This window comes from Dendropsophus ebraccatus, chromosome 10 (assembly GCF_027789765.1).
Source record: "Dendropsophus ebraccatus isolate aDenEbr1 chromosome 10, aDenEbr1.pat, whole genome shotgun sequence".
NCBI classification, from domain to species: Eukaryota; Metazoa; Chordata; class Amphibia; order Anura; family Hylidae; genus Dendropsophus; species Dendropsophus ebraccatus.
This window is the reverse complement of record NC_091463.1, coordinates 50,078,890-50,091,640: the sequence shown is the minus strand read 5'-3', so window position 1 is coordinate 50,091,640 and position 12,751 is coordinate 50,078,890. Positions and strand designations below refer to the sequence as shown.

Below are 12,751 nucleotides of genomic sequence, written 5' to 3'. Positions count from 1 at the left end.
TTTAACCACATTACAAGGTTATATAACTTTGTAATGTGTGTTAAATAAGCTAAAAAAAATTTTTGTGGGAGTTGTCCTTTAATGTTACTTGGTGATAATTAGCATTATTTAGAGCTGTTAAATTAGACACAATAGCAGGCCCATTTCATATACTTTGTATCAGTATATTATGGTTTTTTGAGAGATCTGTTATCTGCAGCACTGTTATATTCCTGTTGACCGTTGTCCTATACATTAATAGGAATAAAGACCATAATCAAAGATCTTCTGTTCATTCTACAACCAGATCATGTTGGACATTGTAATAGCTAGAGAGATGCAGCTGGGAGATCACTGCTTTATAGCTTAAGGCCAGTTTAAAGGAGATTTCTTATTTTAGGAATTGCACAACCAAATGCTGTTACACATCCCACCTCAATTGCTGCTATTCGGGGTGAGAATCCCGGCATCCATTCCACCAAGCTACGCGATCCCCCCAATCCCCCAGACTGAGCTCACCCTTTTAGGTGTTCCACTTGTGCAGCAAGAAAATATATGTAGGGATTGGGAACAGGGAGGAATACTGGTCTGCTATATACAGGGGGCACAGGGAGGGATATTGATCTACTATATACAGGGGGCACATGGAGGAGTACCGGTCTGCTATATACAGGGGGCACATGGAGGAGTACTGGTCTGCTGTATACAGGGGGCACATGGAGGGATACTGATCTACTATATACAGGGGGAACAGGGAGGGATACTGGTCTGTTATATACAGGGGGCACATGGAGGAGTACAGATCTACTATATACAGGGGGCACAGGGAGGGATACTGGTCTGCTACATACAGGGGGCACAGGGAGGGATACTGATCTACTATATTCAGGGGGCACATGGAGGAGTACAGATCTACTATATACAGGGGGCACAGGGAGGGATACTGGTCTGCTGTATACAGGGGGCACAGGGAGGGATACTGGTCTGCTACATACAGGGGGCACAGGGAGGGATACTGATCTACTATATTCAGGGGGCACATGGAGGAGTACAGATCTACTATATACAGGGGGCACAGGGAGGGATACTGGTCTGCTGTATACAGGGGACACAGGGAGGGATACTGGTCTGCTACATACAGGGGGCACATGGAGGGATACTGATCTACTATATACAGGGGGCACATGGAGGGATACTGGTCTCCCATCCCAAAATATTGGTCCTGGAGATTGTAGTGCCAATGACTGTACCTCAGATGTCGCCAATATCACATAAAAGAGAAGCCCAGCCCCCATCATATGTCATTCTCTCTTGGCTGTGAGGTATATCCTGACCCAGCTGAAACATCACTAAGTCCATTCAGCCAATCAGTGACTGCAGCAGTGTCCCGCACCAGTAACTAACAGGTTGAGCAGGGCAGTAGCAGCAGGGGAGATATGCAGATTGTCATCAGGGTCCAGGAGCGGGACGCATGCTGCGTGGGCACCGGTGGCAGGTAAATACACTTTATTATGCGCACCCCCCCAACTGACTTCTTCTCTAATTTTCTAATTCCATTGTGGAAGCTCTAATCATGAAAGGGCAGGTCTCTCTAATAGGGTGACTATTCAGTGTAGTCCACCCCTATATTATTTCCCTTTTTGTTTTTATCTTTGGATAAGTATATGTGTTGCTTGAAGCACAAGAGTTTATGGGTTTGAATCCCAACATAAGCATGTTATTTTTTTCTATTCTCTTTCTATTTTCTGATTGTAATTGATTTTTAACTTTAGTACATTACGGGAGCATCCATAAGACCAGTTATGGTCCAGTTCCATGGGTGAATTTTCAAAGCATCCTCTGTGACCTATGAGCTCTTTACATCACATACTGTAAATGGCATAGCCCTATCTTATCTACCTATTGGTGTCACTGAGAACACTGCTGAAAAGTGATCTGTATAGAACAAGAGATGTGAGCTCATTATTAGATAGTAAACTGTTTAACATAAAACTTGATCTAAAAACGAAGACCATTTAGATTTTTTACATTTTCATTTTCCTACCTTACCTTCTAGAATCCATAACACTTAATTTTCCATCTACAGACCCATATGAGGGCTTTTTTTGTGTGACCTATTGTACGTTATAGTGACACTTTATCTTATCACACAATGAATAATGAAAAAGAAAAATAATAATTTGTGAGGAAAAATTGAAAAAATAAAATGTTTGCAACTTTGGGGGGGGGGGGGGGGTATTGTATTGTAGATAGGTAATCAGATCATAACAAGAACATGGAGTAATAAAACTTAAAATTACCACACCGAAACAAAAAGTTTATTTCCAAAAAGTTTTTATTGTTACACATACAGTTCTGATAATGATTAATGATTCCTTCCAGTGATCTTAATGGAACCGACATAAAACATTATCAATTGAAAAGGCACTCAAGGATTCACAAAGCTTCGAACCGCCCATCCTGGCACTCAAACATGAACAGAATAAACGTTACATTACATCCTGAAGTGCAAACAGTTCACTTTTCCAAGCCACTGGGATGAATAACAGATCATTGATGAACATATCTACATGTACAAAGCAAAAGTCATGCACTGGCCAAATGTTGTGCGGGAAAAGTGGCCGCATCTCTGCGGCAGACTGGTGCATCACTTGGCAAAATATATTTTACTATTAGTTTTTAACACAGAAAGTAAAATGCTAAGTTTTACACATGAACCCACAAAGCTTAGTATACGTTAAGAAAAAACATGCCAGTCTGGTTTACTGGATCAAAGCAACTCCTCCTTGATAGTGTGACTGTTCTCATTCCGAGTACACCTTAGTGCTAACAGACCTAAAAAGCTCAATCTACTGATTATAGAAGCATATTGAGCAGTAACTAAACTTACCCTGAGGATTAAAGAACCCGCTGATCACCTGCAACTACAAGCCACAATTCTCAGGATATAGTACAATATTCCAGTTCCAATGCTCCCAACATTATCCTTTAACAAAAGACTGAAATGAAATGGGAACAGGGCCTTACATAACATTTGGCGGACAGGTAAGCCCAATATTCCCAGTTTACTAAGCGTGTTTTTACAATTGGGAAAGGAAAATAGTCTCCTGTTAGACCAGTCTACTTATTACCTGGGAGACCCCCATATAAGTTAGCGGGGTGATCAAACAGAACATAAAAGTCAACTTTGTATGGGAATAAATTGCCATCTCTTCTGTGAATTTTTATTTTTCCCTTCGACTAAGAGTTTGGGCTTGGACTTATCGTTACTAAAGCTAAACATACAAGATATATGCATTACAGCAATAAATATCTGCTGTTGTGCTTCAGAATGTGTATGCAAAACCTTTTCAAACTCTGAGATGCTCCAGTGACATAAGGAAGCAGTTCTGTACTGATCCGGAATGCAACATTTGGCTAAAATGATGAAATCCCCACATTCATAGGATGTCGTCCAGCTTCATGAAACGAATGAAAGTACTTTTTAAAAAAAAATTATTAAAATTGACATAAAAAAAAAAATACCGCAATGCAGGTTAGACTGCCGTGAAAAAGAAATGTTTACAGACCACCGCATGTCTTGCACATACTGTTTCCTGAGGTGGATTTGCTATAAAAAAAAAAGTGTTGGGGTTCACCCATTATTTTGCATGGGGTTGTACATCCATCCCCCCATCCATCTCAAGCTTATGAGAATTGTGCTGTTGGCTCCTGCACTGGCAGTCATTCCCAGACACTGGAGACACCCTAGTTCCCCCACTGCTGGAAAAGGTACAAGAAGTTAATTGTTATGGAGATTGTGAGGGTCCTATTCCACGGGACGAGGAGGGCCCGATCAACGATGTAAAGGAGCGCCGATCTGCTAGATCGCCGCTCGTTTTCTGAGCCTATTCCACGGCCCAATGATCGTTGAGCGAGGGCTGCATGGAAATCGTTACCGATGTCCTTGCAGCATACATTACCTGTCAGGTCTTCTCCTCCGCTCTGTCTTCCTCCCCGGGTCCCACACGCTCTAGCTTCAGAATAGCCTGTCAGCTGACAGGCCACTCAGCCAAATCACAGGCCGCGACAGTCCCGGCCTGTGATTGGCTGAGCGTTCCGTCAGCTGACAGGCCATTTTGAAGCTAGAGCGCGCGGGACCCGGGGAAGAAGACAGAGCGGAAGAGAAGCTCTACAGGTAATGTATTGTGCTTCTCAAATCATCAGTCGCCCACCGCACACCGCAGCGATGCGCAGTGTGGGAACGATGATTTTAGGTCTTGCCCTAAATGAACGATCAGTCTCTCTATTCCACTGAGCGATAATCGTCTGAATGGAGCCGATTCGGCCGATTATCGTTCCTGTGGAATAGGGCCCTAAGTTTCTAACACTTTATGAACAGATGGGCTTTATGAGTAGGATTTGGGCAGAATAAAGTTATCGCTCATTAATCTGAATTTGAATTGAATTAGCATTTTATTCTTCATGCTTAAACAAACAGTGTTACTTTTATACAGAGGACTGTTTAAATAGCACCTGCATAGGCCTGACCTTTACTGCTTTTTTTTTTAATCTATTTTGGCAAAGGGTGAGCTGGACCCTGCAGGAGTACTGTACCTTTAAGAATGCTGCTTGACATACATTTTAGGAAATCGTTTAAAAACCAGCTGTAAATGAAATTCCTAACTATAATGGGTTTAGTGGTTAGCTTTACGGATTTAGGAAATCAAGACTCTAAAATACAGTGTAAGATTTTTTTTTTCTATTTTATGTTTTGGGGGGGGGGGGGGCATACAGTTACACTTGTTTGAGTGTATTCCCATACAACATCACTTTTTCAGCAATTTGATCTTAGGGTGTGGGTTGCAGAAAGGCAGTGTATGCACTTTGGGAGTCAGACAAAGCAGATTTGTGACTGTGTTTATTGCAACTTGAGCCTGAAAGTCAAGAGGAGACAGATGTTCACGGTATGTCACACAACATGACAGTTAAGTAATGTCATCTACATTTAAGTTTATCAATACTCAGCTTCACTTCGGGAACAGTCTGGAGTAATGTTTACAGCTCTCTTCATATGTTGTATAGATCTTTTGCCGGCTCTCTGTTTGGGTTAATGGAATTACCTAACATTTTGGCTCAGGTGCCTCCAAACTGCACAATGGAATGAAATACTAGAGATGTTAACTTCCATTTGTCTCACACAGGATCAATATGTTCTTGGATCAGACTGTTTGTGGAAAGTCACCAACTATTGAACAAACCCCTTAAAAGACTAAGTAGACTGAGTGTTTGGGCCAAGCTTCCCAGCCAATGTGATACTACACAATGTGTATACAACAATCATTCAGTAGAATTTAATCACTTTTAATAGGAAGAAGCTCAACAGTGCTGTCAGGAAGAGAGCATGCCCAACCTTTCACCTGTAGTAACAAACAGTACAAAAATGCACTTTATTACCCCAAAAGTGGACCGCATACATGATATATCAAAAATGACAATTAGATTAGAAGAAAAAGTATTTTTTTACAACTATCTTGGTTTGTAAGTCATTCACCTATAGTTCTTATTCTGGTTGCAGTTGGCATTATTTATGGGTGTAAATTTTATGGTCTGTTTTACTAAAACTACGATTATTGGTCAAATAAAATCTTTAGAGGGAATCTTTTTAGAGGGAATAAAATCTTTTTAGAGGGAATACCTATAGAAATTGTATGCTAGTGTTGAAAAATGATGCTCTGAGTACTTCAGTCTTCAAGGCCCCCCCACCCCAATGCCTTTCTGGTCATGTTTTCAAGATGTCCTTACTGCTGGGGACAGGTCATATTATTACAGTCAATGCATCATGAATTAACAAGTGTTTATCGAAATATCCTAAAAGTATGAAACATGGCTAAAAAAGAAAACATATACATCTTCAAGAGAATTGACAAAACCCCCAAAACACTGAGGTCCACATTTACATGCTGATTACATAGTTTAATATTTGTCAGCTATTGGCCCTTGTGTAAGTGTTGGGTTCGACTTTTCATATAAAGTATTATTTTATAAAATTCTAACACCATTTGGGGATTCATAACTAGGGATGAGCGAACCGGCCGAGGTTCGGGTTTGTATGAACTTGAACTCTTGGCTTCTGATTCCCGCTGTCTGCCCGCTCCGTGGTAAGGGTGGATACAGCCGGAGGACCGCCTGGAAAACTGGGATACAGCCTATGGCTATGGCTGTATCCCAGTTTTCCAGGCGGTCCTCCGGCTGTATCCACCCTCTTCACGGAGCGGGCAGACATCGGGAATCAGAAGTCGATAGTTCATACGAACCCGAACCTCGGCCGGTTCACTCATCTCTACTCATAAATTAACATTTCAAACTGCACTGTCATGACTATGTATAACCAATGCGTCAAAACAAGGTTCCGTTTAAGAGAAAGCTCCTTATTTCTTCTTATGGGGACCTGTGCAGTTCTGGCATAAAACATATGTCTCCCTGACCATTCTTTCAGTCGAAGCAGGGTGGTTTCGAATTTTACAGCTAGGTTATCTTTTTATCTGTTTATCTAATTGATGCACCCAAGAGCTGAAATCATACACAAACCAATTCCAAAAGACCAAATTAACATTTGCCTCTTTTTCTACCAACCTTTACAGCAGTGCTTTAAAACAATATGACCTATGCATAGAGAGGTTAGCATTGTACAAGAATAAATTATTTGTTGACAGTATAGAAAGGGAAAAGAAAGGGCTTTGGGTATCATACAGATTGATAGCCTGTGCGACTTTTTCGGCGTCCAATTAAGTAGGAGATAAAGACAAGTATTATGAGAAAGACAAGCACAGCCCCCACCACGACTGGAATAAGAAAGCTCAGATCAGTGTCAGCAAAGCATTCTTCAGCTGTTGGGAAAGAAGAGGAAAATATACAGTAAGCAGCAGTTTACAGGTCTGCCCTTGCAGCGTATGGACGTATCTCATTTCCTTCTGTAGATTTTTTTTTTTCTCGTCAAAAAATAGTAAGGAATCAATAAAGCATTTTTTTCTTGGTTTTCTTGCAGGAAACAATTAAATTTTTTTCCATTTGCAAAACATACAGAAGGAAACACAGACCTCCAATGTGGCAGTAAAAAAAAAAAGTCCAGATAAAAAGTCAAGCATGGTCATACACTGATGGCACATTATAAGCCATAAATTAATGTGGTGGAAAACCACCTTTAAAAAGAAAGTACATTAGTCATTTATTTTTTTTAACGCAACAATAAAAGGTTTGATAAAATATACATTTTTATAATTTCTTGCATTTGTGTTAAATTACTTAACTAATACCCTAGAAAAGTAACTGGCATACAAATGTCTGGTCTCCACTGACATCACTGCAGTAAAGCATATATTCACAGTATGCAGGGAGTTTAGTGTACGTATGTATACATGTATGGGCTGATTGCATCTTTTATGCTGGCATAAAGATCATTGTCGGACAATAATAGTCTTATGTAATAGAGGACAATGATCAGCTGACGTGCACGAAGTCGGCTGGTTGTTGTCTTTCAACATGTTGAACAATAAACGGTCAGGCTAGCAGCGATATGCTGCCATCACCCCGCGCAATAGGAGCGGCGGCAGCAGACCATTGCTATCGTCTATGGGCTCCCCAGACAATCTAGCGAACACCCAGACATACCCCCATTGCCGGCTCTTACCCACTCATTGCAGACATGTGTAATAGTGCCAGCAGCGAGCGGGGAATGAGGAGCAAGCGAGTGCTGATCTGGCAGGTCGGTGCTCACTTGCTCCCTCTCGTCGCCCCGCGTAGTGGGGACTTTACTGGATTTAAAGTGTACCTGTCATAATGGCATGTTTGTAGTCATGAAGAACCGCATTTCCAGATTTAGGGTGTGTTCACCCGTACAGGATCCGCAGCATATTTGATGGTGCAGATCCCAGTAGATTTTATATCAATGTAACTAAATAACTGAACACTGCATCAAATCTGCTGCAGATCTTGTTTGTGTGAACGCACCCTAACAAGTCTCCGCACCCCAAGTCTCCGCTGATTTGGCTGCAGGTCGTCATGACAGGTTAATGTTAAATCCAAAACACACAGGTAATTCAGATTAAGATAATTGTTCCATATTGCACAAAACTATTAAGGAATTTTGGTAAAAATTGGTTTATGTCTGAAAAGCCAGAGATGTCATGTAGTAAAACAAGATGATTCATTTGGATGAGTGCTTCCCCCAATGATGAGTGCTTCCCCCAATGATAACATTATTACACACCATCTCACAAAAGATAGGAAAGTAACACTTAACTAAGTAGGAAAGTAACAATCCACCTGTGGACTTTCAAAAATCATGTCCGTCATAAAAACGTATAAAGGACAAGTACACATGTAAAGCTATTAAGACAGAACACAGGGAATTTAAGTGTATTTGGACTGCCTACAACTATCCTGGTACTTAACCTTGTTCTAATATCGCCCATTTGTGAATGGTTTTGCTTTTATATAGGTTTACATTTATAGAAGCTCTTCAACAAAAGCATTTGGACATATACAGTAAAGTGAATCCACCTGCAATATTTCTGTAGTGCAATCTATTTCATCCCAGCCAAGTTGCATCCTTCCATTCTGAACCCTTTAAGTTTCTACAATGTTTAGCAGCAGGATTCTAAAACACTCCTGACTGTCTCTACTATCTGCAGAATCTCCTGGGTATCCTGTAAAATGCAGCTTTTCATTATGGCCCGAATCAGGTCGATTCGGCCAATTATCGCTCTGTGTAATAAAGAGAACGATCAGCCAATGAAATGATCATCAGCTGGTAGTTTCTTTAGGTTCAGAGTTTCTGCTGCGGTCTTTGCAGTAACAGGCCGTGGCCGCTCAGCCAATCACCCGCCGGTCTCGCCTAGTGATTATTATTTTACACTAAATGCCAATAATCAGTGATTATTATTTTACACTAAATGCCAATAATCAGGATCTAGAAGATTGGCGCTTGTTTACTGTTTATTATCAGCCCGTGTAATAGGACCCTTAGGGTGTTATTACATGGGCCGATGAAGGCCCGATAATAACTGAAAACGAGAGCCGATCTGCTAGATCGGCGCTCGTTTACTGGGCCTATTACACAGCCCAATTATCGTTTACCAAGGGCTGCAGGGAAATCGTTACCGGTGTCCTTGCTTACCTTTATACATTACCCGTCCAAGCTGCAGGGCTCCTCTTGTGGTCTTCTTCCCAGGTCCCGCGAGCTCCTGCTTCAGAGCTGGACCTGGCTAGTGATGGGCTGAGCCGCCTGTCAGCTCAGCCAGGCTGCTGTGAAGCTGGAGCGCGCAGGACCCAGGGAGAAGACCACAAGAGGAGCCCTGCAGCCTGGATAGGTAATGTATATCGTCAGCCGCCTGCCACGCACCGCTATTACATGTAGCGATGCGCAGAAAGCGCCCGAAAATTATAGGTTTGAACCTATATCAACGATCAGCCGATGATCGTTGTCATTGGCTGATCGTTGTATTTATTACAAGGAGCGATAGTCGTCCGAATAGGGCCAATTCGGCCGATTATCGTTCCGTATAGTAGTACCTGCACTCTCCCCTGCCTGCTGCTTTTAAGAATGGACAGGGAAAAGCTTTTGTAAAACTGCCTCACAGATAACTAGGGGGTGCCTCACAGTCTGAAAGGCAAGGCGCTGGTGTAGAGGCTCAACACTTTGATAAATTGAACAGTAATTTTAGACTTACAAAACCTATGAAAGCAAAATAAAAAATTACTAACTCTGCTGTTTAAAGCTAAACAAAATGTAAGCCTGCAACAGACAGCGACACCAAACACATAGTAAAAGAAAAATTATTTATTAACACAATTGTACACACATTACTTATTGGAATGATTAAAAGTACATGCAAGAAGAGGATATACATAATACTGTATTGTCCAGAACCCAGCATAAAAGTCAATATGGGTATATACTCAAGAGTAAAATATAAACAAAAGTTTACAGGATCTCCCATTCACAAAACTAACTACATTGTGCATAAGGGGTCGATATAGTAAAATGCAAATCTATATGTAAGGTGTATCTTAGGAGACGTCAAATTCAGAAGTGCAAGTGCATTAAAAATAATTTGGCCTATCAAAGAATATTTCCCAATCACTAAATACATTTGTAATAGAGAATATGGTATTACTGAGGCCACCACAATATCAACAGCAATGTCCCCTTTCACAGAAAGAAGTTTTAGTCTTTTTGGGCCTTGTATCTAATAATGCAGTTGCAGATTTAAGAGGTGAATGATAATGCAAAACCGACAAACCTAACCTGCTGATAGCTCCCTGCTTCGCACAGTGCGCTGAGGATTAAGGTATGTCTCTTACCTCCATCCTCTGCCCTGTTTCTGTACAGCTTTAAATGTAGTCCCCTGTCCAGTAAGGCCGCTTGGAGCACTGCATCGTCCCCAGAGCTTTGGTCCATCCCTTCTAATGATCATCAATAGGGTGGGATGGGTCAGTGCTCCAAACGGCCATATTGCGTCTCCTGCGCTATAGGAAGACATCAGCAGTTTAGAGTCATCATTTTGTTAGCTTAGCAGTGGGCTTATCAGCCGGCTGCCTTTTAACAGGTTCCAGTCCTGGGAAACTTCTCCCAGTACTGTATATTTGCTCATCTCTACCTGTCCTTAGTGGTCTCCACAGAATAGCAAGCTTATATTAAGATGCAGTGGCCAGAGAGAAAATGTCATTTTCTTCTTTTTATTTTTTAAATACAGATCATAACATGAAAAAATAAAATAAAACAAAAAAAAAAACCCCTAAATATATGTTTTAACAAAACCAGGTAATTTTCTGATGACATAATCCCTTTAACAAGGTCAGGAACATATAGAACATGTACACAATGTAATGTGAAACTAATTTTTTATTGCAGCAGTATTTCTCTATAATGCAAAAAAAGGAGATTAGCACATACATTCTCATACGCAAGTAGAAGAAAACAAACTTACTGTATAGTAAAGGGCAAAGAATGTGCATTGAGCTTACTGGAGAAATCAAGTTTATTAAAGGGTAATACTATATAGTAAGCAGTCAAGTCAGTTCTGGTATTTTTCATGGTGCCAAATACTTGAATACAGCACCAACCCCAATCTTAGAATGCTTAAAAGTGTTCATATCCAGCTGAACGGCGATTCCTGCGACCAATGAAATAAGCCACCATCACTAGGACTACAAGGACTCCCAATGCTGCTCCCACGACTATTGGAACAGTGAAGTTCTGATCTGCAAAGCAATCTTCGGCTATATGTGGAGAACATCAAACAAAAAAATAAAAAAAAAAATAAAAACAAAAAAACAAAAAGACAAAACAAAAATGGCTCACATATCATATGCTAAAAGGGATGAAAAGTAGGTTATGTGAACAGAAAAGAATGAAAAAAAATAAAATTAGGGCTACTTGAAGAGCAAATTAAAGCATACTTTTACCAAAACCTTACAAAAATAATTAATGGGGAGAATTGATGAGGATAAGGTGGTCAGTGCTATTTATTTGGATAGCTACTTTTGCTCACTTTTGGGAAAAAGGCATTTAAAAAAAAACAGTATGGTTGGACAGAGCTTTTTCTACAGTTGTGAGGGTTCAGCTTCAGTGTTTTCAGAGTCCTGTCTGTTTAAAGCATAACTGTTAATAGGTAGCTTTTCCCGAAAAGCATGCAGTCACTCCTGCACACTAGGGATGGTCCGAACAGAGTTCGGTTCGGGTTCGTACAAACCTGAACGCTTGGTAATGATTCCCGATGTCTGCCCGCTCCGTGGAGAGGGTGGATACAGCGGGAGGACCACCTGGAAAACTGGGATACAGCCATAGATAGGCTGTATCCCAGTTTTCCAGACAGTCCTCCCGCTGTATCCACCCGCTGCACGGAGCGGGCAGACAGCAGGAATCTGATGCCGAGCGTTCGGGTTCATACAAACCCGAACCTCGGCAGTTTCGGACCATCCCTACTGCACACCATACACAAATCAATAACCTAGACAACAAGCTGTGAACAATGGGAGGGAAAGAGCAGGAGAAGAGAAGGCGGCATGTTTGCTAAATGAACGTATGTGGGGAAAAATATCTAACTTTGACAAGCACTACAAGTATAACCATATTAGTTAAGATGGAAATAGCCCTTTAAAATGGTGTTTGTGTGTAGGCCCCCAAGTGGACCTCTAGTCTGTAGTTGTGCCGCTGAGCAAAGTCTCTTTGAAGGACAGTTTAAATATTCACCCTACTGTACTTACTGACACGCTGTGTCAGTACAGTGGCATGAAGATTTAGGGTATAAACCCATACACCGTATATGCAGCGTATTTACTGCTGCGACACGCAGCAGATTAGATCTAAATAATGTTGCGTATCTGCTGCATATACGGCGTGTGGGTTTATACCCTTAAACAGTTTTAGAGCTCCTGGCAGCATAATGAATTATTCCAGACGTTTCAAACCCCTACTTAAGGACTGTGGGAATGCCCGATTAAAAGGGAAACTCCACATATGGAAAATTTGTTTTCTATTAAAAGTACATTAAAAGTTATATAGATATGTCTATATAATGTATTACCATATCAGTTCTGCCACACTGGTAGCTGATAGAAATCCAGGAAGTGAAGAAAAATGGCCTCTGTGCAAATCCACATTGTCTCCTGCTCCTTCTGCTATCCCCCTTAGGAGAAAAATCTTCCATGCCTCTGTCTCACATTGTGTGCATTTGCTGAGATCAGGCTGATGATGCAGACAGGAGGCAGGGCGTGATGTCACAAGAGG

At 41.2% G+C, this 12,751-nt stretch overlaps 1 protein-coding gene across 2 annotated transcripts in view; it reads right to left on the bottom strand.

Annotated features, from left to right (window-relative positions):
- Positions 1-6,285: 6,285 nt before the first annotated feature.
- Positions 6,286-12,751, bottom strand: part of LAMP2 (lysosomal associated membrane protein 2) — a 39,715-nt gene continuing 33,249 nt past the window's right edge. Inside the window, exon 9 of one of the 2 annotated variants that reach the window (XM_069986682.1) lies at positions 6,286-6,848. In XM_069986682.1, the coding sequence (XP_069842783.1) occupies positions 6,706-6,848 (143 nt within the window). In that variant the 3' untranslated portion in view covers positions 6,286-6,705. Of the gene's footprint in view, positions 6,849-10,846; positions 11,242-12,751 lie in introns of those variants that run through there. The other variant, XM_069986684.1, reaches the window with a different exon arrangement.